Here is a 26,149-nt window from a genome sequence, read left to right on the forward strand (position 1 = left end):
CAATTTCGTCAGCTGGAGACGCCTGCCGGGGAGGGGGGGTGAAGACGGGATGTCCGCTGTGTCATCGCCGCCATCGTCCATCCCCGGGGGGGATGAGGGGTCCACCGGTCTCACAGGCACGAAGGGCGGAGCGGGGTGGACTCTCCTCCGCTTATTCGGAGGGCTTCCCGACGGGCCTGGTTCTGGATCCTCCGACGGGGTACGTGGTAATCTCGGTGCATAAGGATTGGATTGCCAACAAAATGGCCGCCGAGCTATCCTGGGGCTCGGGCAATGGCTGCGACGGACGGGATGGCCACTCCACTGGGCCCTGTTCGTCGTCGCTATCTTCGATCACGTCAGCAGGGACCAACCCCTGGGATCGAACCTTCTTGAACCTCTCGTTGAGGCCTAAGGACCTCTCGTTGAGGCCCTGCTCGGTTTCCACCGGTTCCTCCTCAGAGGCTGATTCCGAGTCTGTAATGGCCACCGGCCCCCCCCCCTCTTTCAGCCGGGGGCTTCACGAGGGTCTTAGCGATGGGCTGGAAAGAGGAATCCCTCCGGGGTGGCAGGGATACTCTGGGCCCAAAGGGCGTTTCCACAGGCATAGTCTCAGCTGGCTTCGCCAGGGTCGCAGCGACCACTTGGGTAGAGATCTTTGCCGGGTGGATCAAAGCCCTCACCACCTTAGGTGCGTCCTGGGCCTTCGCCTTGGGGGGAGGGTCAGCGCCTCGATCCCCCTTCGAGATCGACCGGGTCCGCTCAAGCGGCCTACCCGGGTTCTCGGACTTCCTCTTCCCCGAACCAGAGCGCTGGCTTGTGGTCGAATGTGCCTGGGAAGTTGCACCCTGCTTGGAAACCGAAGAGCCCGACCTTCTTGGCCTTCTGTCGGGCCCCTGTCGCCGGAGCGCCCTCACAGGACTTAGAAGCCCGCTCAGACTTCTTCTTCGGCTTCTCACCTGCTGTGCCCTCCTCCAGCCAGGCGGTGAGGCGGGAACGACGGTCGTGTTTGGTCCATTCTGAAAGGTTCTTGCAGAACGCACAGTCTCCCTCCACGTGCGTCTTGTCCTCATGAAGGCAGTAGAGACATTGAGAATGCTCGTCCTCCTTGAAAACGTTCTGTAATCCCCATCCAGGGCAGCACCTGAACAGCTTGGATCCGGGCGTCGAGCTTCCCTTGTCCTGGGCCATGTCCATTGAGGTAGGCCGCAGATATTCCGGAAACCTCCAAGAAGTATAAACTCAACGAAAACTTCACCCTTGAGGGGCGTAGAAGAATTCCGAAACGGGTCCCCGTTATCGGAAGTAGAAACGGTGGAGCTTGAGGCTCGATTAAACCGAAAAAATGTGAAAATCTCCTGGAAAACGCAGTAAAAAACTCGAGAGCTAAATACGAGGACTCCCAACACTTGAGCGTGCAGTAAAAATCTGAGGATGGCTGCCAAAGGCGGGGCTTAGGGAGAGGGCAGTCATTGGCTGGGGGCAGTATGACCCAGAGATCAGTAATTGGTTACTACTAAGAAAGACAGATCAGAAACGAAACTGATACTGATTTTTTTCTTTACCGAGGATTCCCAGCCTGACGACTGGGAATATTCATGAGCATGTGAATCCATGCCAGACCCCATGCTGGAGAAAAACAATTATTACTGCCTAAATGGAAGAAGTAAACATGTATCTTTGAATGTGTTTGAATAGCTAGGTGCACATTTGTTTTCCAGTTAAACCATGTTTACTCAATTATAAAATACTCACATTGTGAATGGACTGTTTAACGGTATCCAGTGATTTTTTCAAAAACTTTTACAGAGGTTATTTTTAACAGAACTAGATCACTGAAAAAAATATTGATTTTTAAATTAAATATATATGGGGTTAAGGTGTTAAAATGGGTGAGAAGGGGGTTGGAGTGTGTTTAAAAACATAGGGAAACAGGAGGGTTGGGGGGGGGCACACCAAATAAAATTTCAGTGATTTATTCGGTATTATAGTTTCGGTAAAAGCATGCTTCTATGTACAAGTTTCTCAACAGGACAGACATCTCAGTAAAGGGGAACGGGAACTATGAACAAGGCATACAGGGTTGATTATATGCAAAAAGGGGCTGATTTCTGTTGGTTTCATATCAGGATCACAATACCCAGCATGCACTTCAGTGATAAAAAATCCCAGCACACTGTGTAACAAATCTGTCAAACCAGACATCAACTTTTAATCACTTTCGCTAGATAACATTTAGCTAAAACAGATGCCGCTCCACTCACCAAGGAAGCAGACCGCCAAGCAAACATCAACCTCTTTTAACAGAGTGAGGATATGTTGTGTGAAAAGAGGGTAGGGGAGCAAAGGATTTGTAAAGGCTCTCTATGCAATCGCCCAATCCCGGGGGGAAGGGGATCAATAGGTACAGATTGGCCGATAGCGTCAATGGGAGTGGGGGGAGAACAGGAACAGGAAATCACAAGAATAAAAAGTTCATAAGAATGAGAGACAGCAAAAGGTGTTCGGGTGAGGTCAAAAAAGGTGGAGACGGAACTTAAGACCCGGAGCAGGATGGAAGACAGAGGGCAGTACTGGGGAGTGTGTGAAGAGGCATTTGACAACTAAGGTATTGTGTTTGAAAGAGTGGTACCAAGTGCAACGATTGAAGCTGTGATTGTGCATCTGAGTGAGTGGTAGTCGAAGGGGTGGTAATGTGTGAACGAGTAGAGTTAAGACCGTGATAGGAAAAAAGGGAAGGTGGAAGAAGAGGAAGTGTAGAGTGTGAGTGTTAGAGAGAAGAGGAGGGGTTGTAGATGGGGAAGGTGGAGAGAGTAGGCAGTTGAGGAGGGGAGGAATAGCAAGAAGAATAGTGTGGGAGGAAGACCAGAGGGACAGACGAGGAGAGGGGTAAGATGAAAGTGATATGAGAAATGGGAGAGAGGAGAGGGAATTGAAGGGAAAAAAGGAGGGATTAGAAGGGGAAAAAAGGAGGAAGCAGTGGGAGAGAAAGAGGGCGAACAGAGAGGAAGATCCCAGAGAGGGGAACAAGAAACCAACCACCCCCTCACCTTCCCAGACACTAGAGTATGCAGGGGCTTGGTTGTAATGATAAAACCGTACACCCTTTTATCATGGTTGATTCAGATTCTGACCATCCCTTTGCCCAATCTCCATGCACGACGGTGGATCGGTTTGTCACCCCAGCACCCTGGAGGAGTGTCACCAATCTCGAGAGAGAATCTGAAAGACCTGAAAATGCAACCACAGCGAGAAGGCCACGAGAGTGCAGCAAGGCAAGGCGTACAGCCCAGGGAGTCATTAAGACAGGAGACAAAGCACCTCGCAGAGCTCAACCAAGATATGTCGGGGAAGCAGACTAATTGCCCCCGCACACAGCTTGTGGGAGAAGGCACTCGCTGAAGGCCGATGCATAATCCAGTTGATGAGTTGCATATGCGGCTATGTGACTAGCGAAGCGCCGACCCAGTCAAATGCTGCTCCCGAGGAGCAACGCCTTCAGAAATCAGGTATGCATGGCTCCAGCAGAGGGAGAAGACGGCGGATGAGCGAGATGGGGAAGAAAGAGCCCCACAGTGGGGTGAGAACAACGTTACTCACTATAGTGACTACCTTACTCCTAGTCCATAGGGCCCTTTCCTCCATACTTTTGGAAAGTTCCGTCCTTCGGGACAGGACCGGAGCATTATGAAGCATCCAAAAACGACTTTGTTCTCTTATTTTTACACTGGGCCACCGCACATGGCCGTAACCCTGCCTTCCTGAGCGCTGCTCTCCGCATTGACCTTCAGTCCTTTTTCATCGCCAAAGTCAAAGGACCATTAGCAAAATAGAAGAAACGTTTTAGAAGGGACAGAGGGCGGTCGAATGGAGGAAAGGGGGCTATGGAATAGGAGTAAGGTAGGCACTACGGTGAGCAACTGATAATCCTACATCCTGTCCCCTTTCCTCGATACTTTTTGGAGATTCCCAAGCACTGATCAAAGGGGAGGATGGAAATGTCCCTTACTGGAACAGGTTTTTAAAAACTGCCTGGTCAAACTGGGCATCAGTCGGGGAGCTCCCGTCAAGACAACAGTGTCTACAAAAAGCCATGGGAGAAGCCCTCGTAGCAGCCTTGGCTATGGTCTGCCAAGGGACATAGTTCTGTCACAGACCAAATGTGCATGAACGCCCTTTGGGGGCTGAAGGCCTTGAACTGTATAAGCCTCTGTGATGCATGAAGCAATTCATTGTGAAATGGATGCTTTTTAAGCCGGTTTCCCCTTTGGGTCTCTGAAAGTAACAGTAGTGGGGAGCTTCTGAAATCGCTTGTTCTTTCAAGGTAAAACTTCAGAGCTCTGTAGAACCCTGTCCGCATCCGAGACTGGGTTAGGAAAGAAAACCGACAGGCATATTGACTGGTTTAGGTGGAACTCCGAGACAATTTTTGGAGGTAAAGAAGGATAAGTGCGAAGCACAACCTTATCCTTGTGAAAGATCAAGAACGGGTGTTCGACAGAGAGAGTCTGGAGCTTGCTTATTCTTCTCGCAGATGTTACTGCAATCAAGAAGGCCACTTTCCAGGAGAGAAAATTGATACGTAGTGGCCATTGGTTCAAATGCTTTGTGACAAAAAGCAGTAAGGACCATGTTTAGATCCCATTTTGGGTGAGGAGGCCTGACCGGTGGAAAGAAGCGAATTAGACCTGCGAAATGCCTCTTAATTACTGGATTTGTCAGAGAAAAAAAAGAGTATTATCTGTAGAAAGATGAACTGCTATGGCTGACAGATATGTTCTGCACAATAAAACATGGATGCTCGAGGTAGCAAGGTCCGATATAAAAGACAAGACACAGTAAACAGAAGCCTCGAAGAGAGACTACTATTTGCTTTAACCCATAAGGGGCAGTAGATGAAAATAAGCCCTGATTTGAGAAAGGTCCACGAGGGACCGAAACACGTGTCATCACAAAGGGCACCAATATAATAAAACACTTGTTGAAAAAACTGGGCGCAGTCTCAACTTGGGATCTTTTCTTTTTATCTATAACACATGAAGCCATCACACCAAGGAGTCTCCGGAACCACCAGGCTGACCTGTGCGAGGAGTTCAGGAAAAGATGTGGTTGATAAATCCGCAATTCTGTCCTCTGTTAGGAAAACTCTGGCCCTGACAGTTTCCCAACGGAAACCTAGAAATCTCAGGTCTTGAGCAACCGTCAAAGAGTATTTCCGCCAGTTTACCAACAGCCCCAGTTGGAACAGGAGCTGGAGGAGAGACAGAAGATTGGCTGCTGCAGCCCGGGGGCAAGGACTCCGCAGAAGGCAATCCTCCAAATATGGATAGACATGAACTCCATGCAGTCTGAGGAATGCTGCGATAACTGCCATCATCTTCGCAAAGACACGCGGTGCCGAGAGGAGACATAATGGCTGTACTCAATATTGGAAATGTTCGGTTCCCACGGAAAACCAAAGGTATTTCCGATGTGGGGCCCAGATCAGGATGTACGCATCCTGGAGATCTACCACAATGAGCCAATCGCCCTTCCGGAGAGAGGACTTATCTGGCTGGGCGTGATCATCTTGAATTTTTCTTGGGAAGGAAAAGGTTGAAGTTGGAGAGGTCGAGGATAGTTCGAGGGCCAGCCTGGTTGGCACTGTAAACAGACTGGAGCAGTAGCCATCGCCTTGCTCCCCCAAGCGAACAGGTTCCACTGCTTTGAGGCTTAGAAGTTTTTGCAACTCAGCTCTGAGGGCGGGAGACCCAGTCTGCTGAAGAGGAGAGTGAGAAGGTGGGGTATGAGAGACACCTCACTGTCTGAATCCTTGGGATCTCTTTCTCAGATGGCCAGGGCATGGCCATCGCCCTTGGTTCCAGACCCTGCGGGTGGACAAGTGCAGGAGGATCACCTGGGTGAGGGATCCTCCGAGAATGGGGTGAGACATCAGATGGTGAGATGCAGTATTCCCCCTTTACGACACTTTCTCCACGTTTATAAATAATTCTAAATCCTGTCCTGTTGCCCCCTCCCTAATTCCAACAAGTACCAACTCAGTTGAAATAGAATATTGTCAAACCAGTTCCATTATGCCAGAGTACCTTTGTGAAACCACACAAACAGTATCTGGTCATTGCATCTAATGCCATTCCATCGACATTTTTCCATCTCAAAAATGTCCATTGAATGCATATTTTTGTGGGGTAAAGGGTTAATTTTTGTTTAGGTGCATCATAAAGGGTAAATAACAGGGGTTGGGCACCCCAAAGAAAATAAAAAATAAATGCATTTGATGCAAATTGTTTAGATGGAATAAATTCCATGCAAATGCATGTCGATGCAAGGAATTCGATGCAATGACCATAAACCAGACAAACGCATTTACCATCACACCCCGTTTATTTGAAGAAAACCCCACAGTTTTTCCCTAATCACAAAAACTACAATTCCCACAATCACTTCTCGCCGTTTTATTCTGTACAGAAGAGGAAGAGGGGAGCTGAGACAATTAAGATCTTTCAAAACACCACTGAGAGACAGAAGAAAGACTATGCCATATTTAGAATGGATGTGCCATTAATGAGGCCAGGAAAGGTCAGGCCTCCCTTTCTAACTACTCACACCTGACTCCACTTAACACTCCCAAGAAGTTTAAAAGGCAGAGAAGGAGAGCACACTTTGAGCGAGCTGGGGATGTGGGAGGGTGCCGGGATGCCAGAGATAGACCTGTGGAGCTGAGAGGAACCTGGAAGGCCTGGAGGAGAAAAAACTACCCAGACACGGAGCCTGACTGCGCAGGGGAGGCTGCAGTGTGGAGTGGAAGTTGTGCCTCTCTGGGACCTAAACCAGGGGCAGCTGGGATTACCTGGTGGCACCCACAACAAAGCTCCTCCCCTGGGCTAAACAGGAGAGCCCAGGCCACTGGGGGGCAGGTGGCGAGACCATGAACCCAGGTAAATCTCCTAGTGCTCCGGTAGCTCCTAAAACTACGGGAATTCCGTTTTCGGGAGCTGAGGAAGTGTGAGCAAAATGCCAAGAATTGCATTATGGGACTGGAAGTATAGATATTTGGAAGAAGGGTGCAAGCCCGGAAGAGGGAGACCCCTTATGAACTTTTGGAGAAGGGTCCAAGCCCAGAAGAGGGAGGCCCTTTGTGAAACCTTGAAAGGGGTCCAAGCCCGGCATAGGGAGACCCCTTATGAACTTTTGGAGAAGGGTCCAAGCCAATCAAAGGGATGTCCTTCGTGAACCCTGAGAGGGGTCCGAGCCTGGCAAAGGGGAGACTCGTGTAAACTTAGGGAGAGGGTCCGACCCGGTGAAGGGAAACCATGAAGACTGAGAAAGGCCAAGCAACAAAGAGAAGCATGCAGGAAAACCAATAAATAAATACTTTAAAGAAGAAGGGTACAAAACAACTGAGTGGTCAGGCGAAGAGAAACCTCCCTGTCGAAAGTCTCGGTAAGATGTGTTACGAACTCTGATGCGATTTAAGAGAGACAGAAGTAATGTTATCAGGCTTGCGCCCAACTTAGTGAAGCCAAATAAATTGTGAAAGTGGCATGCTGTAACTCCGGTTAAGAGAAACAAGAGTGGAAGTGAACTTTGTATGAGAACTTCAGATACCAGAAACCATTACAAAGACAGGAATAAAGTCGATGTGGTCATCCGAGTCAAACCTCCCCCGCACAATCTAAAGTGTTTGATGCAAGTGAATCATTGAAGAAGGTACAAGCCCAACAGAGGAAGACCCGTTGTAAGCAGCATTGTGAAACAAAGACACATGTGCTAACATTGAGAACAGCACCATTGATTTGAACTGTATCCAGAGGCTCAAATGTGTGTTCCGAGCTCCAATAAGACGCCTTGTCCCATTCCTGAAAATATGGGGAAGCGGAAAACACATTTTCTCAGTCATTCTGACTTACTATTTCTTGAATTCTTATCATTTGTACATGTCAATATCACACATACCTTATGTTATATAGAGTAAGGTTTGGCAATCGTTTTTTTTTTTATAGTATAGGCCATCTTTATTTTGACACGACACGACAAGGACAGTGTTTTCTATTTGATGGTCGCTGCTTGCTCCCATCTGTATACTTATGGTTAGATAGGTGTTTATCACAACCTTGAACTGTGGTCACTTGGTTCTGTCTTACTATTGATACCATGCCTTTCTTACAGGTATGAGGGAGGGGCAGGCGGAAGACCGCTGGGGCGAAGGGCCAAAACCTGTCTTCTGTGATGCCCTGCCACGCCTCCAGATGAGATGATATACATCCTCCCACCAGAGTCTCGTGTGACCAATGGAAAAAATCATTTGGATCATTTATCAGGGCAAGACCTCCTGTTGCAGAGGAGGAGGCTGATGACCTAGAGAAAAACCAGCCACTTTGTCTCTGGTGCTTTCGTGGAGGCCCACCAGAGGAACCGTCTGCTCAGCGTGCTAGACTCTCATGAAAACCTCTAAATCCTGAACAGGACCTTATCTGGGTCCCCAACTTTTGTGTACAGGCCGCTTTAGCTGAAGGTTGTTTTGCTAGGGCCGACAAAGATTTAGCCGTCAGTGTACTTGCCTTTTATTTGTTGAGTTGCTCGTCGGAGCAGTGGAAAAGCTCTTTCCCTTCAAAAGGGGAGGTTGAGTACCTTGTCCTGAACCTCTTTCGAGAACTTTGTCACATTAAGCCAAGCCTGGCGGGAAATGTCTTTTCCAACCGTAAGGCCCCGAGCAAACGTACGATATGATATGGCATTTATAACGCACCTACACCCAAGTGTATCTACATGATGGGCTGCAGCCTCCAGCAGGTCCTGAGCCAGGACTCTGGCATCAGATAAGCCTTCTTTAAAATCCTCTTGCCTGTCCTGTGGAATACATGCTTGAAATTCTGAAAGCTCTCTCCACAGCTTGAGGTTTGCCACTGCAAGAATGACTTCAGTATTCGCCTGACGCAGTTGAAGACCTGCATTAGAAAAAACATATTTCCTGATGCCATCTAGAACGTACGCCTCCTTGGATACGTCCCGAGAGGCAGCCATGGAGGATGTTGAAGGCAGCTTAGCCTAGAGCGTAGCTGCTGCCACTACAGTTGATAAAGGGAGCGGACAAGCAGTTAAGGATACGTCCTCTGATGAGTGGAGCTTGTAGCTAGGTATTTTCTTTTATTTATATGCTGCCCGGAACGAGGTTCACACAGACCTTATGGGTTTCAGCTACATCTTTTTGAAGAAGTAGACCATTGCACTCCCGTGCAGTACGAGTTAACACTCCCAAGAGAACTCCTTCTTGGGAGGCTCGGGTGTTGCAATTTCCAAGACCCGGTCATGAAAAGCTCTGACGAAGTGGGGTGGGTCTTCACTAACCTGGTCTGTGTGCTCCTCGTCTGTTTTGGCTGGAACAGAAAACTGATCAGCGACACGTGGTACCTCCGGCACCTTGGGCATATCCATTTGCACCACTGGCATCATAAGCTCTGGTGAAAGCAGAGGCAATGGTGGCAGTGTAGGAGGGGTCCCCACTGGAAGGGGAGGAGGCACTATCGAAACCTGCTGAGGAGTAGGAGGAGCAAGATGTGGCTCGAGAGACTTAGGATATATTTCTTTCAACAGATCCTTAAAGTAACCCTTCATCAGGTCTGAGTGCATGACGGCCTGGAATTTGTCAAAGAATGGGCCCTCAGAGGAAGGTCTAGGCAGAAGAGTGGGTAGAGGTCGCTCTGGAGGGGCATACCCACAAGATTGCATTGAGGCTGGTTGCCAAAATGGCCCTCCTCCAGCTGGATCCACAAACAAAGGAGCAGACGTAGGAAGCGAGACCGTGTGTGGCAGCGGAAGCCTTGCACGCTAGTCAGTTGGTGGGCGAAAATGGTTTCTATTATACATGTTTCAGGGAAAAGGCTGCTCGGCCCCAAAAGTAAGTCCCTCTGTACCAGCTGTTTAGAACGTAGGTTTGGAAAAGCTTGTCAAAATGTCGGCCTCAGGTGGCATGGGTTGAACCGCCATTTTGTCACTGTCTGAAGTGATCTGCGTCACAGGTTTTTGTGAGGCCATTGTCACCACAGGGCTTGCAGGGGCTTTGGAATCAGTTTTAGCCCTCTGACAGGGAACCTTGGCAGAGCAGGTACTAGAAGACCTGGAGCGCTTTTCAGCCCCTTTGGTTTCTGCATAAGTATTAGCCCTCTGTGAGGGAACCTCGGCAGGGCCGGGGCTTGAAGACCTAGGGCCCTTGCTCTCCTTCTGTGCCCCCTCAGTAGGACCGTTACAGCCACAAGATTGCTTGTGGGAAAGCGGAGGGTCACACCTGGTAGCCATAGTCCCTAAATGGGACCCCACGATCCTGCTGGTTTTGGTCCTCGGGAGTGACCCCAGTATTTTTAGTCACTTTACAGGAAACTTCGAGACTAGGCTCTGTACATTTAGCCCCAGACTGGGAAACTTCGGGAATAACCCTGGATGCAGTAGCCTCAGAAACATCGGGCTTAGCCTTCGCCCCCCCAGGTGGGGAAACTCAGAGGAAAATCTGCCCGTTTTAGCCACTTCGGAAAAAACTCCAGAATACAGGTAAAATCCATTTCGGTACACCTCAGGAAGAACCCTGGTACAAGAGAAAATTGGAACACCCCCCCCCCCCGCAACCCCCTGGAACCAGAAGATCCTGGGAAGAAATCTCCTTAGAGATAGTGGAACCGGAGCAGGAAGATGGACAAGTGGGGAAAAAAGAAAAAATTCCCCACGATGCAAGTGCGTCCAATCCCAACCGCACAGAGAAAAGGACTGAAGGGCGATGCATGGGGCAGAGCTCAGGAAGGCGGGGTTATGGCCAAGTGGTGAGGCCCCGCTTAAAAATAAAAGAAGGACAAAAAGTAGTTTGATGCTTCAAAGTGTTCCGGTCTGTCCAAAAGTATGGAGAAAAGGGGACGGGACATAGGAGTAAGAAGAAACTCCAGGGTGGGAAGTGAGAGAGAGAAAATCCCCAAAGAGCGGAGAGGTGGAAGAAAACCAAAAGTGGAGAAGCCGGCGAAAGAGAACCCCAGGACGGAACCCCAGAGTGCAAAACCAGATGAAGAGAAAGAAGAAATTCAAGTGTGGAGAATGAGAAAGTGGAACGGCCCCATAGATGGGAAGAGTGAAAAAAACCATAGTTGGGAGAAAGAAAAGATACTGCTAGAGTGGGGAGTGAGACGAAAAAAAAACCCAGAGGGGAGAGAGACTGTGGACACCTCAGAGTGAGGAGGAGAAGAAAAGGGGGAGAGACAGAGAAACCCAGAGTGAAGGCTAGGAAGACTGCCAAAGACTGGGACAAAAAGAAATAGGATGACAAGAAAATAAAATCTGTTTGGAAACAGTGGGACTCTAAGGATAAAAACAGAACAAAACCCAGAACATGGGGACTTCGGTGTAGTTGATGCTGGCAGCGATTTTGGGAGAAACAATAGATGGTCCTTACTTTGGTGGATCCATTTGAGTACATCTGAATCATGTTCTCCTCTCCCTGCTTGACCTTCAGTTCAATGTTCAGCTGCTTTTCGAGCCCTGCAATCCGATTCTTGTTAGCAGCAGAGCGGCTGATGCTTCCCGGAGACTGAGGAGCATCTGGAACAAAAAAAGAGAAGAACTCAGAATGAGCCGCCTTTTCTTCTACCGCCTATGGCTGTTTTGCTCCTGCTGGTTACGTAGCAAAACCTATAATTACATAGATAAACTGTGTACGACAACTGTGCATGAGTTGTACATTTAGAATAGTAAAGATAGAGTTTGTCATTTATTTATTTTAAAATGTTTATATTAGTTTGTTTAGACTACAACCAACATAATAGGATGCGAAAAAACAATGACATGCATATAGTTAGTTCAGAAGTAAACCTACATACCACAATGCTAAGGTAACAGTTATGATCATAAATGAAAGTTCATTAACCAGCCCTTAATTGTAGAATACCAGTTCAAAAGATAAAAACAAAAGAAAACAAAAAAAAATGACTGTCAAGCAAAATCTAGTTAAGTCTGGGCTGATTCCGCAATACGATGTCTGAAGTTGAACCAATACGGCGAGCAGCAGGGTAACAATGTGTAAAGATTTCCGCTTGTTACTTGCACAATGTGATATTGCTCAAACATTATCGAGAGGTAGGGAGCCGGCCTTTCAACCATTGCTTCGTAATCAGTATTTTAGCATACAGCATTCCATTCCAACAAATCTAAGAACTGGCTTATCAATGGAACTCTGCACACCAACAAGCAGGCCTCAGGTGATAGAGCTTGCTCTAAGCATGCTATGTTCGATATACTCTCCCAATTGTTCACCCAGAAAGGGCAATGAAACAACCAGGCTAAATGCAACCACACTTGGGACAATTGTTCCATAATCTAAGGGGAAGTATAGCTATTTCTAGCAGGGATGAATAACACTGGATGAGGATGAAGTTTTTAAAATTTGATAGCTTGTGGCTGCAACAGAGACTCGCTGTACAAGCATAGCTCTTTTGTCCACTGTGCTTCTGAGGAAATAACCAATAATCCAGTGATATCGCAAGCTTATGCAGTTCAGACAAGGATTTAACGCATTCCTCGGAATGCATAATGTACGAATAATTGTAATATGGGGGACCTTCATGAAAGAAATTCTGCAAGTACACTGTGCCACCCATTTCTTCGACTCTCCAGCAAACCAGATTTGTGAACATGCCCTCAAAGTGTACTAGGCCTAATTCTGTGAATCCAGCAACATAGTTGGGTCCTAATGTAGACTGTAAAACATAGACATTTTCCAAATTAAACACTTGGAGAGCGCCAGTAGGTTATTGGGATATATCACCTCATTATCCATCAATGTCCTCCGATGGCCATCAGGTTTGTCTGCTTCAATTGCATTTTATTGGCTATATCGTATTTTTATCTTGATCATATTTTAAGATTGTGAAACTGCATCATGTGTACTCTTTGTACCTTGGGTAATGCCCTTTGTTTAGTCTAGGAGTACTGCACAGTGCGATTTGAATCAGGAAGTTCCTACTTCCTGCATGCACAGTCTTTGGGGAAAAACTTCATTTCCCCATCTGTATTGTAGTCCTTTGGCCCCATTTCCTGTCTAACCCATCTGTGCTGGTCTGTGGCCAGACGTGGGGATGTGGAGTCTCTCCGTAGCAAGATGGGGATACAAGAGGTACTAGCAGCAATCACTGCAGCAAGAAATATTTTCGCTAACCAACCCGGAAATATGTCTCTGCCGATAAGTGCAAGTATCCCCACATTAACCATGAACTGGGAGACTAACTCTTTGCACATACAGGACGCCCCTCTTAAACCGCCAGTACAGCCTTTATTACAGGGCACCCTGACTGAAAATGTTATTACTAATCCTCAAATGGCTAAACTGCTCTTGGATAGTCACAAACAGTGCCTAAGCAAAGCTATCAGCGCAGCACACACCACTATAGATAAGAAAGTTTACAACACACGGAAGAAGAGGGACTAGCTATTAAAAGACTAAAACAAAAAGGCAAGCTGACAGAGACACAGCCCCCAAAGGCAGCCTGCAAAATAAAATCTATTCCAGAGCTTAAAATTAGTATACACTCGAATATTGAATAAACATTCAAACATTGCCCAATGTATCCACAACAGGATCATTGAGGAGGGCATAGACATTTTGCATCACCGAGACGTGGTTAAAAGAACCGATAGGCCCCACATGTGACATAGTCCCAGAAGGATATGTAACATATTTCACCAATAGAGAAACCGGTAAAATACTTGTCGACTGGAAATAGCTGCCTTAACTTGGTAGTTGTATACAGACCACCCTCTACTACCCCTGATTTCAATGAAGAGTTCTCCCACCTTCTCAAAGGTCCAAACAGCGCCACATTGGTAGTAGGAGATCTTAATAGATGGTACAGCAATCCAGCAGATAAAGACGCCACCAATCTAGAGAGACAACTACTGAATAATCTAGATTTCCATGTTACCAACAGTGAGCCCACAATGAAAAAGGGACATCAATTAGACTGGGCTGTGACAAACAACTTACAAACACATGACTACAAGACAGAACCCTGTATTTGGTCAGACCATTTCAGCGTCACTTTTCAAATCATTCCCCCATCCCTTGGAGATAAAACTCAGAATCCACCATTGAAAATAGTCCAAAGGAATTTTAAAAACATCAATAGGAAACAGCTAGAATCCTGCATAAAGGATATTAATGATAATATCAAAGAAGAAGTCTCCTTTGAAGTCATGATGACCAATTTACTTGGTCATCTTAAACAATTGGCTGACCAGAATGCCCCTCTTCAACTTAAAACATGCAGATCCAATGCTAAACCTCATACCTGGTTCGCAAAAGATCTGCCTGTACTAAAACGAAAAAAAAGAAAACTAGAAAATGCATGGAAAAAAACACAGAAGAGAATAAGGAAAAATATTAAGTTAAGATACAAGAAAGATAACAGAGGCAAAAAAACAGTTCTATGATAATAAAAATACATCAGCGCGTAATGCCACAGGTAAACTATTTAGCATTCTCAAGTCTATTGCGAAACCCAAGGCCATCTCACCTCCTTTCATTCCGTCTCAACAGGATTATAATACCCAAAAAGCCTTTTTCTTGAAAAATTGAAAAAGCCAGAGATACAATCACTAAATCTCAATTAAACAAACCAAAAAACGTAAACATTTTTCCTCTAGAGGCTACTGAAAACGTCAGAACCTTTAATTTTTCTATCACCATCTGAGAGGATATGGAAATAAAATGTGCATCTATGAAGCCAACTTCGTGTACTGAAAACATCCTTCCAGCAAAAATGATTCTAGAAAACTCTGATCACTTTGCACCTCTATTATCTAAAATTGTCAATTCTTCCTTTAGGTATCAATTAGTCCCTCAGGACATAAAAATGGTCACAGTCACTCCATTGGTCAAGAAACCAGGCCTGGCTCCTAGTGACCCCAGCAATCTCAGGCCCATTACCAATTGTAACTTCCTACTAAAAATCATGGATAGGATAGCTACATCACAACTACAAGCGCATGTAGAAGTGTCGGAATCCCTTCATTCCCAACAGTCGGGCTTCATACCTGCTCATAGCGGCTATGATAGATCTTCAGACAAAGATGCTCAGTATCATGGACAAAGGGAAAGCAGGCCTTCTCATCTGACTGGATCTTAGTGCTGCATTTGACCTTCTTGATCATGATCTCGTTTTAGTTGCTCCGGGAAAACGGTCAATTGCTCATCAGCAGCTAAAGGGTGGAAAATGTCATTCCTAAAAAATAGGACATCACGGGTTCACTGGGGGGACACACACTCGTCAGAAGAACTAGTTACTCTTACCTTGTAACGTTCTTTCGATGGGATGTTCCTCCGACGTATTCCTTATCTTAGATAGAAATCCTTCAGCTTTGCTGGCCTCGGAAAATTTTTTCGCCAGAGGGCGCTGCGCGTCGATGATCGCCGAGTCGATGACCCTCGACGGCCTCCGTGCCGACGTCGACGTCATCCTGCCTATAAAGGCCGCGCGCAGCGTCCGTTGCTCAGTTCCGTTTTGTAGTCCCCAGTAATGTTTTTGGATTAGACTAATCACCTTGAAGGAGCATAGGCTGCAAACCCACAGGAAGTCATACTGCGGGGATGGATGGGAGGGTCGATAAGGAATACGTCGGAGGAACATCCCATCGAAAGAACGTTACAAGGTAAGAGTAACTAGTTCTTCGAAGGGATTGTGTCCTCCGACGTATTCCTTATCTTAGATAGACTCCCATAGCAGTGGTATTGTGACTGGAGGCGGGAGTAATAAAAGTTATGTTACCCTTCCAGAATGGACAGAGTGTAACACAGCCTTGCCGAATCTAGTTTCTTGACTAGAGGAGGAATCCAGGCTATAGAATTTGGTAAATGTATGTGCGGACGACCATGTGGCAGCCGCACATATATCTCGAATTGGCACCCCTCTTTGAAGGGCTGAGGATGTTGCGATACCCCTGGTAGAATGAGCCCTTAGATTTTGAGGAGGCTCCTTTCCTGCCAATTTGTAGCACTCCAGAATGGCTAAAATAATCCATCTGGAGATGGTTTGTTTTGTTATTGGAAGGCCCAACTTATGTCCTGCATAACCTACAAAGAGTTGGTCTGCTTGTCTGATTTTAGCCAATCTGCTGATATAGAAGCTCAAGGCTCGCTTAGGGTCCAGCCTGTGCAGTCTCTCTTCCTCCTTCCCCGGATGAGGAGGAGGGTAGAAAGAAGGTAATATAATCTTCTGAGTGATGTGAAACTCCGAGACTACCTTCGGGAGGAAGTTAGGCTTCACCTGAAGAACAACTTTGTCCTTGTAAAAGATTGTATGTGGAGGTTTACACGATAAGGCTTGCAACTCGCTAACCCTTCTAGCAGATGTCAATGCTATTAGCAAAACAGTTTTGAGGGTGAGAAGCTTCAATGAACAAGAGTGTAGTGGTTCAAAAGGGGCACCCTTTAGGAAGTTTAAAATTAGGTTTAAATCCCATAAGGGAACTTGAAAAGGTTTCGGGGGATAAACATTAGTTAATCCTTTTAGGTATTGTATTACCAATGGAATTTTGAAGTATGAAGGCTCCTCTGCAGTGCGCTTAAAGATTGATAGCGCTGCGAGATAGCCCTTAATTGTGCCAACCTGTAGGCCTGAATTAGCCAGGTAAAGTAAGAATGACAACACCATAGGTGTACCACAAGAAAAGGGTTCAATATTCTTTTCTCTGCACCAGCTGCAAAATTTGTTCCAACGGCAGCGGTATAGAGTTTTAGTTGCCGGCCTTCTGGCCGAAAGCAACACCTCCATAACATCATCCGGAAGGTCCCAATCCTTGTACCTCAACCTTTCAGACACCAAGCGTGAAGGTTGAGGGTCTTGATGGCTGGATGGAGAACCTGACCTTCCTTCTGCGAGAGAAGATCCTCTCTGTATGGCAGTCGAATTGGAGGGCAGATGGACATGTCTAGAAGGTCCGGGTACCACGTTCTCCTGGCCCAATCCGGGGCAATTAGGATCATGGTCTTCCGAAACCTTCTCAACCTCCTGATCATTTGAGGAATGACAGGGACCGGAGGGAACGCGTACAGAAGTGGGAACTCCCAGTCCACTACGAACGCATCTCCTAGAGCTCCTCTCGGGGGAAATTCCCTTGAGCAAAATCTGTCGCACTTCCTGTTGATACTGGTGGCGAACAGATCCACTTGAGGGGTTCCCCAAAGGGCGAAGATCTCTTGAAGGACTTCCTGAGCTATCTCCCACTCGTGAGAGACTGTGCTCTGCCTGCTCAGAGCGTCCGCTGTCAAGTTCTTCTCTCCGGCTAGGTGAATTGCCGATAGAGAGATTCCTTCCTGAATTGCCCAAAACCAGAGCTGCATCGCCTCTCTGCACAGTGGTAGTGAGCCTACGCCTCCTCTTTTGTTGAGGTAGTGCATGGCCACTGTATTGTCCGTCATTATTAGGACGTTTCTTCCCCGTACAGACGGCAGAAAAGCCTTCAGCGCTAGTCTGATGGCTCTCAGCTCCAACAGGTTGATATGTAGTTTGGACTCCGATGGAGACCAACGACCGCTGATGGTCAAGTCGTTGGCGTGAGCTCCCCACCCCGTGAGTGAGGCATCCGTGACTACTGTTATCTCCGGCCATGGTTGCCAAAACATTTCTCCTTTCAGGATGTTCTCCCGACAGGCCCACCACTGAAGGTCTCGGGCTACTTTGACCGGGATCCGAAGGAGATCTGTCATCCTTCCTGAGAACTGTGACCACTGAGTTCTCAGTGCCCACTGGAGGGATCTCATTCTCAGGCGAGCCTCCGGCACGAGGAATATGCAGGATGCCATGAGGCCTAGCAACCTCAGAAAGTCGTAGGCTGGGAGATATTGGGCATTCTGAAATCTGATGACCATCTGCAGAATATCTCGAGCCCTCACCTCTGGTGGCAAGGCTTTTCCCAGGGAAGTGTCCAGGACTGCTCCAATGAATTGGAGTCTCTGTGATGGTATCATCTGTGACTTCTTTAAATTGAGGGAGAAGCCCAGCTTGTGAAGGAAGTGGCAAACATAATCTAGTTGTCTCTGAGCCTGTTCCGAAGATACAGCTCTGATCAACCAATCGTCTAGGTAAGGGTAGACATGAATCCCTTCCCTCCTTAGACTTGCAGCCACAACCGACATTAGCTTGGTAAAGACCCTCGGGGCGGAGGTTAGCCCAAATGGCAGAACTCGAAATTGATAATGAGAGCTGCCAATTGCGAACCTCAGGTATCTCCTGTGCCTGGGATGGATCGGCACATGGAAATAAGCGTCCTGGAGGTCTAGAGATACCAACCAGTCCTGAAGCTGGAGGGCCTGAAGGATCTGAGAGAGAGTCACCATCTTGAACTTGTCCTTTCGGAGGAATTTGTTCAATTCCCGTAAGTCTAAGATGGGTCTCAGTCCTCCGTCCTTCTTCGGTATTATGAAGTAGGGGGAGTACCAACCCTTGTTCCTTTCCGCTACAGGTACCAGTTCTATGGCACCTTTCTCTAGCAGGTCTAAAACCTCCTGCAAGAGGAGCGGATCTGGAAGCTTCAAAGGGTTGTTCCCCGGTGGATGACTCTGAGGGATATGTAGGAAGGGCAGGCAGTAACCTTGGGCCACTGTCTCCAGAGCCCAAGCATCTGACGTAATAGCCTGCCATTCCGTCAGATGGTGAGTTAACCTGCCCCCTACTGGTGTTCTGTGAGGGGAGACCTCAGAGTGGTTTTGAAGCGGCTGATGCAGTTGCCGAAGGTAAAGTGGCTCCTGCTCCTGCGGGTGCGGCTTTCTTTCCCCTACCCCGTCCACCACGGGTAAATCTTCCTTGGCCTCTTTGAGCCGGTCGTCCCCTGCCCCTTCCATATGAGGAATAGTAACGAAAGGACCGTCCTCTCCACGATGATCCCGAAGGACGAAAGGTATTCTGACGGATAGCAGCTCCCAATGACTTGGCTGCTGCCTTGGACGTTTGCAGTTTCTCCAAACTGTCATCCGCCTTCTTTCCAAAGAGGGTAGAACCGTCAAAGGGCATATTCAAAAGCCTGGTCTGCACGTCAGAGGCAAAACCAGACTTCCTCAACCACGCATGCCTGCGGATTGTGGTACTTGCCGCCATGGCCCTGCTGATACTGTCAGCAGAATCTAGGCCAGTTTGTAGGGTCTCGCACATCGCATCTTTACCATCCCTGATGATGTTTAAAAATGCGTCCCTTTCCTCTCCTTCTTGGAGGCAGTCAGCCGCTGATGAAGCGCACTCCCAAAGGGTGTGGCTGAACCTAGCGAGCGTACAGGTCGCGTTAATAGACTTTAACGCCATGCTACAGGCAGAAAAAACCTTCTTAGCCATGGCATCATACTTTTTGTCATCCCTATCCTGCGGAGCAGTGGGGTATGCAGATGTGCTGCCTGATGAGGTTGCAGCCTGTACAACCAAGCTCTCAGGAGTAGGGTGTTTTGACAAATATTCAGGGTCAGAACTAGCCACCCTGTATTTTGTTGACAGTTTTTTATTTACTGCCGGGATAATTTCTGGCGTTTCCCAGTTTGTCAAAATCCTTCTCTGTAGAGCAGAGTGAAATGGAACCACAGGATCCTCCTGTGGGCCCTTGTCCAGTATGTCAGTGAGGTCATCCTGCTGAAAGGCAGGAGAAGGTGCAGACCAACCCATAAATTCTATGATTCTAGACATCAGAGCTCTATATGGAGTCTCCGCATGTTCTCCTGGGTCTGGTTTGATAAATTCTGCTTCAGGAGAAGTGTCCAAGCCACTAGCTTCCTGAAGTGCATCCTGAAGATTTTTTAATCTTCCTTCCTCAGAGGCGAAAGTCTCTGGCTCTGGTGATGTGGTCCTCTGTAAATCAATATCTTGGTCTGAATCCTCCCTTTCCTCAAAAATCGAGGTTAAAGGGGGATACATTGGTTTTTGGAATGGTATAAACCCCATTTCCAATGCAGAAGGAGCCATCATCACAGGCCTTGAAAACGTCGATGTCGTCGACACCGACGTGAAAGTACTCGAAGGCGCCGTGAAAAGCGTCGAGAAATGTGTACTAGGCCTCGAAGAACTCGAAAGGATCGGAGTCCTGCTCGAGAACGACGTCGACGTTCTCGGCGTCGAGTCGGAGGTCTTTTGTCTAACCGTTGGCTGTGGAGTAGCCGTGGTTATTTCCTTCACCGGCGTCGATATCGGCGTCGACGTCGGCGTCGACTCGATCGACTGATGCGCCGATGAATCCTTCGACAACGGCGTCGATGGCGCCGACCTCTGTTTCGAAGGAGTTTTCGACGATGGCGTCGATGATGCTTTATCTCCCGATGGCTCGAGGCGCTTTCGGGTTGACTTTTCCGCCGGGTACTGCGACTCGCGGCGTTTAGATTTTTTGGGTTTTTTACCCGGGGTATCACCCTCAGCTGTCTTCGAGGGGGACGAGGCCGCTTTCTCGAAGACGCTTAGCATCTTTTTCCTGAATTCCTCCCACTCAGCTTGCGAGCTGCGTTTTGTGGGGCAATGAACTCTCTCAGGAGAACTCGACGAAGATGACGAAGGGGATCTCCTACGTCTCTTCTTCGAGTGTCTCGATGTCGACGAGTGGTGGGAGCCACTTCGTGATCTAGATCGAGAGTGTTTTTTATGGTGAGGAGACGAACGTCTCGACTCTACCGAAGAAGCTTTCGAGGAAGTTAAAGTTGACCTACCTCTCTCGAGCTTCCCCCTACGCTCCTTCAAGGCTTTCGCCGTCATGGAAAGGCATTCCTCACACTCCGAACTCTGGTGCGTGATTCCCAGACACCACAAACAGACCCTGTGAGGGTCCGTCAACGACATTTTCTTCCCGCAGTCTCGGCACTTTTTGAAACCGGACCGAGGGGTCGTCGGGTCGGAGGAGGATGCCATCGATATCGAGGTAAATAGTAGTTATTATATACGTTATCTTGACGAGAACTGAGCAACGGTGTTCCGAGGCACAACGAAGCGCGGAAAAACGGAACTGAGCAACGGACGCTGCGCGCGGCCTTTATAGGCAGGATGACGTCGACGTCGGCACGGAGGCCGTCGAGGGTCATCGACTCGGCGATCATCGACGCGCAGCGCCCTCTGGCGAAAAAATTTTCCGAGGCCAGCAAAGCTGAAGGATTTCTATCTAAGATAAGGAATACGTCGGAGGACACAATCCCTTCGAAAGAGAAATCCTCGGTGGGGTTCTACAGGGAGCCAGCATGTCCCCTCTGTTGGTCAACCTACATCTTAGATTCCTCTGCCACGTACTGGATCAGATAAATATCTTTTTTACTAATTATGCGGATGATACCCAGCTAGTGATGGAACTCTGTGGTGATCATAAAAAAGATAATGACAACCTACTTAACATCTATTCCAGCACAGAACAAAGGATAGACACTAACTGGATGTGCTTAAATGGAAAGAAGACCGAGTTGATGGTCTTCGGCTCCCAGCAGGCCAGAAACTCCCTCTCCCCAGAATACAGTTCATTTCACATCGAAAACACACAGATTAAGGACCTCGACAAAGTTAAAACATTGGGCATTAGGATGGAAGCATCATTAGGAGCCGAAGCACAGTCGAAATATATAAAAGAAAATGTAGTTTATTACCTTAAACTCCTTAAAGCTATTAGACCTTACCTATCAGAGGACAACTGTGCCACAGTGGCTCGGGCAACCATTTTATCTCGTTTGGACTATGGTAATGCCCCGATGGTAGGGGCAAACAACAAATGTCTCCAAGTTTACCAGATCATACGAAATAATGCAGTCAGAATTATTAAGCGCATACCTAAATTTGACCATATCAGCAACTCCAGGAAAGAGCTGCACTGGCTTAAAGTTGAGAATAGAATTCAATTCAAGGCTCTCACCATAGCACATCGTTGTATTCATGGGAAGGCACCAGGGTACTTAAAATCAAAAATACACACTTATGTACCTACCCGCACTCTAAGATCAGCAGACCAAAATATGGTTGCGGTAGCAAATCATAAACGTAAGCTAGGTCTAGGTAAATCCTTTCCGACTGTTACAGGTCTACGGAATAACCTGCACATTAACATAAGAAAAGAAGCAAATTACTTACGTTTTCGTAAGCAGGTGAAAACGCATATCTTTAATTAATGGTCTTCTTAAAATCACCCAGTCGCTCCTTTTCTGCCTGTCTCATTCATTTTTTTATGTACTTTGAGTCCATGTATCTGCGCCCCGAGACTTGCGAGTTACCGGCGCATTAGAAATGAATAGAAATAGAAATAGACCCTGCGGTTCTGGAGTAGAGTAAACCACACAAAGGTGGCGGATCAACTGACTTAGACAAATAGTAAACTGCTGGTGGCCAGAGGGCAAGACCCATGTAACTCTCTTCTAAACTCTCTGACCGAGGTAGCTGATCTGGGAGCTCCGGTGGAGACCCGCTTTGGGCGTTTAAGCAGGCTATGGCTATAAACAAGCAGTACTCTGCTACCATGAGATGATTAACACAGAAAAAGCAAACCTCTATGCTAACAGGATTACAGAAGCAGCTTGCTGCTCTCAGGAGCCATTCAAAGATGCAAAGAGCTGTCCATCTACTCTAAAAAATAAAATCAAGGAGATCCAAGATGGCCGCTGGAGAGAGGAGACGCAAGTGAGTCTCGCTCCGGCTGGGCCTTACACAGAACCACATAAGCCACGATCCCGAGGGTACCTACACCAGTAACGAGGGGCCCCACACGCCCGGAGACAGCAGGCAGACCCGGGAAGTGAGAACCCCGTAACAGAAGCAGGCGGCGCTGAGGAGCCGAGTCCCCATCCCCCGCCGCGGTGTCAGCACATCCAGCGCGGTCCGGAAACTGAAGGAGCCAGAGGCCGGGAAGCCGGGAAATTGAGCGGGCATAACCCTTGGCGTCACGGAGACGCGGCGGGGGAGGCAACAGGGATCTGCTCCGACGGTGAGGAGCACAGCAGGCAACCGGCGGCAGAATCGCCCCATCCCCCCTCTCCCCCATGGTGTCCACAGCAGCTTACACTGAGGACGGAGCGGGTGGAGCGGAACGCCAGGGAGCGGGAATCAGCTGGGGGACGGCTGGGCGCACCGGGACAGGGTGACTCGGCCCTGCTCCCCCCCCCCCATAACGAAGAGGCGGCGCTGTAGACGGACACCAGGTGAGAGGCCGCCCCCGCTCTCCAGCCACCGCACTGCAGTACACGGGACTCACTGAGAATCACGCAGGGGAGGGACGCCCATACTCCTTGCAGGGCAGCCAAGGAGGGCCCGGTAACGGCAGAGACAGGGAGGGGGGAAGGTTCCCTCTTCCACCAACATCCGGCAGAGCCTAATTCGTAAAAGAGGGGGAGAAGCGAGCGGGGGTGGACGAAAGGAACAGACAGGGCCTCACACCCCACACTCCGGTAATCAGAGGCACTGCCAATAAGAGCAAGGAGAACCACCAAAGAGACAGGAGCCCCGTACATTGCGAAGGCATAACAATACCAAGCAGGGGCCATGTCTAAAGTGAAAGGGAAAGGGGGGGGTCCCAACTGATCTCTCAACCTTCCAAACACTCAAGCCTCCTTCAGATGTGGGCAACGGACACCCCGCTGACAACAAGGGGTAGAAAACATGAGGAGTCAACGAGACCGGCCACAGAATCCACCCACACCACGGGTGGCAGTCAGCCCCCGACCAAGGACGATATGCATGCCTGGTTCGTTGAGTTACAAGATAAGCTTATGCCGACTGTGCAAGATCAATTTGCCTCAATAAAAAATGAATTGAAACAGGCAGTCCAGGACTGTAAACGGGACATTGCCAGCCTCGAAGAAAGGACAGACACCCTAGAAAAAATAGTGCAAAACGTTGAGGATGAGGCAACCCAATACTGTGAAACACAAGAGCAACTGGTATACTTAACCCACAATCTTGATATTCAGTGCGAAGACCTAGAAAACAGGTCCCGCAGATCTAACATCCGCATTAAAAATGTGCCAGAATCAGTACTGGATAAAGATTTGAAGAAAGCGGTGCAGGAAGTGTTCGGGGATATTATTGATGTACAGGAACCGGACAACGTAGGGATTGATCGTATCCACAGAGTGGGCCCTAAACGCACAGGGGCGCCAGGGGAAAGACCGAGAGATGTGCTGGCTGCCCTCTCATCATACCCACAAAAAGAACTCATTTTAAGGAGGGCGAGGCAAATGGATCAGATTAGGATGAACGGTATGGGCATTCAGCTTTACCAAGATCTGTTGGCCGTGACACTCCTAAAGAGAAGAGAAATGGCCCCACTAATACGAGAATTGGTCTCAAGAAAGATAAAATACAAGTGGACTTTCCCCTTTGGCCTGCTGTTCGAGTGGGAAGGAAAGCAGAGAAGGGTGACCACATGGGAATAGGGACTAAATATAATGGACATTCCTCCAACGGAGGCTCCCACCAGGTGCGAAAAGGCAAAGGGGGATCAACAAAAGAGAGTGAGAGGCTGGGATACGGTACGGCAAAAAAAGAAACTGACTGGAAAGTGAATGATCAAGCCGGCCTCAACAGAATAATCGCGTTAACGCAGTAGGGGAATGAATGGGTCTAAATCAAACTACGTTTGCAGAGAGGTATCCAATGAAGGGGATCGAATCACTTGGGAATTCACAGGCCCGGCACGGATCGGGAACGACTCGCAGTTAGGCCTGAGGAGAATGCAGGGTTTAGGACTCCCCGCAAAAGTTTACTCGAGCTTACTGAGGGCAGGGAGCGATAGGTGGAACGCCAGAGCTACCATAGGAACCCAGGCCCTCCTCGGGAGCATAGTTGTTATACGGTTACTAGTTGGGGCATCGTTGGGGCATTGCAGAGTGTGGGGAAGGGGGTTAATCCGGAAGAATATGAAGACTTGCACTCACGGGCTACGGGGAAACCTGAGAAGGGCAGGCAGGAATGGGAAGGATTAGACTACTTACCCTGAATGTTAGGGACCTAAACTCCCCGGTGAAAAAGGAGAAAGGTACAGAATATGCTTAGGAGGGAAAGGGCCGAAGTGCTCCTACTGCAGGAAACACACATAAGAGTTGCAGATAGGGGGAAAGTTCGTCTGAGGATTTGACATACTAACACAATCTAATGCACCAGAGCAAAGAGCAGGGGTGTTGATAGCAGTTAAGGGGGGACTGGAAGCAACACTGATAGATAAGCAGTCAGACAAAGAAGGGAGATCCGCACTTACAAACATTAAGATACACAACTCTATGTTTACCTTGGCATCCATCTATGCTCCAAACATGGGCCAGGATGGCTTTTTGCGGGATGTGATGAGGGGATTGGAGGGGTTCGCGAAAGGAGAGCTAATTATCGGAGGGATTTTAATTTGGCATGGCAACCTCAACTAGACAGGAGCGCGGGGGGCCCCCACACCCAGTGCGCCCCATCCGACAAACTTTGCGACGCGTGGCGGGAACTAAGAGGTCTCACCAAAGGGTATACATACTACTCGCACGTGCACAATACGATGTACGATGTCGAGAATAGATTATTTTTGGGTCTCGGCAAGGATTCTGGGCAACGTTCAGGGAATGGAACTGGGCTCCATAGCTCTGTCTGATCACGCTCCACTGTGGCTAGATCTATTGACCCCTGGGAATGAGGGAGGCCTGTGGCGTTGGAAACTTCCGCAAGATCTGCTCTCAGACCCGGTGATGGGAGAGGCAATTAGAGATAAAATCTTAGATTTTTTTTTAACAAAACAACACGGGGGACGTCTCTCTGGGCATGGTGTGGGAGGCATTCAAGGCGGTAACTAGGGGACACATCATAGCACTAAAAGCCTCGAGGGACAAACAAAGGCATGGATGGAAGCGAGAACTAGAAACAAAACTAAATGAGATCCAAGAAGAACTTTTGACCCATCCCACCAGAAAATTGAAGAGGACACTACAACACATAGAGGGACAGCTGGAACTCCTCCGTAACAAAAAGGCAGAGAGATCGCTCCTCTACCTTAAGCAAAGATACTACATAAAAGCCAACAAATCGGATCGACTTCTTGCAAGGAAACTCTCTGCAAAACAAAAGTCCATGACCATTCCCAACATGAAAAACCCACAAGGAGAGACGCTAACGCGTACCAAAGATATTGGGGAAACGTTCAGTGCATTTTATCAGAACTTGTACGCAACAGAACACCC

At 48.1% G+C, this 26,149-nt stretch overlaps 1 protein-coding gene across 4 annotated transcripts in view; it reads right to left on the reverse strand.

Moving 5' to 3' along the window:
* The window catches only part of LOC138447689 (serine/threonine-protein kinase N1-like), a 1,645,716-nt gene that overhangs the window by 957,710 nt on the left and 661,857 nt on the right, over positions 1–26,149 (reverse strand). For all 4 annotated transcript variants that reach the window (XM_069603962.1, XM_069603960.1, XM_069603961.1 and 1 more), the window contains one exon: positions 11,411–11,556. In XM_069603962.1, the coding sequence (XP_069460063.1) occupies positions 11,411–11,556 (146 nt within the window). The remainder of the gene's footprint in view (positions 1–11,410; positions 11,557–26,149) is intronic.

This window comes from Ambystoma mexicanum, chromosome 3q (genome assembly GCF_040938575.1).
Source record: "Ambystoma mexicanum isolate Mex_15411 chromosome 3q, UKY_AmexF1_1, whole genome shotgun sequence".
NCBI classification, from domain to species: domain Eukaryota; kingdom Metazoa; phylum Chordata; class Amphibia; order Caudata; family Ambystomatidae; genus Ambystoma; species Ambystoma mexicanum.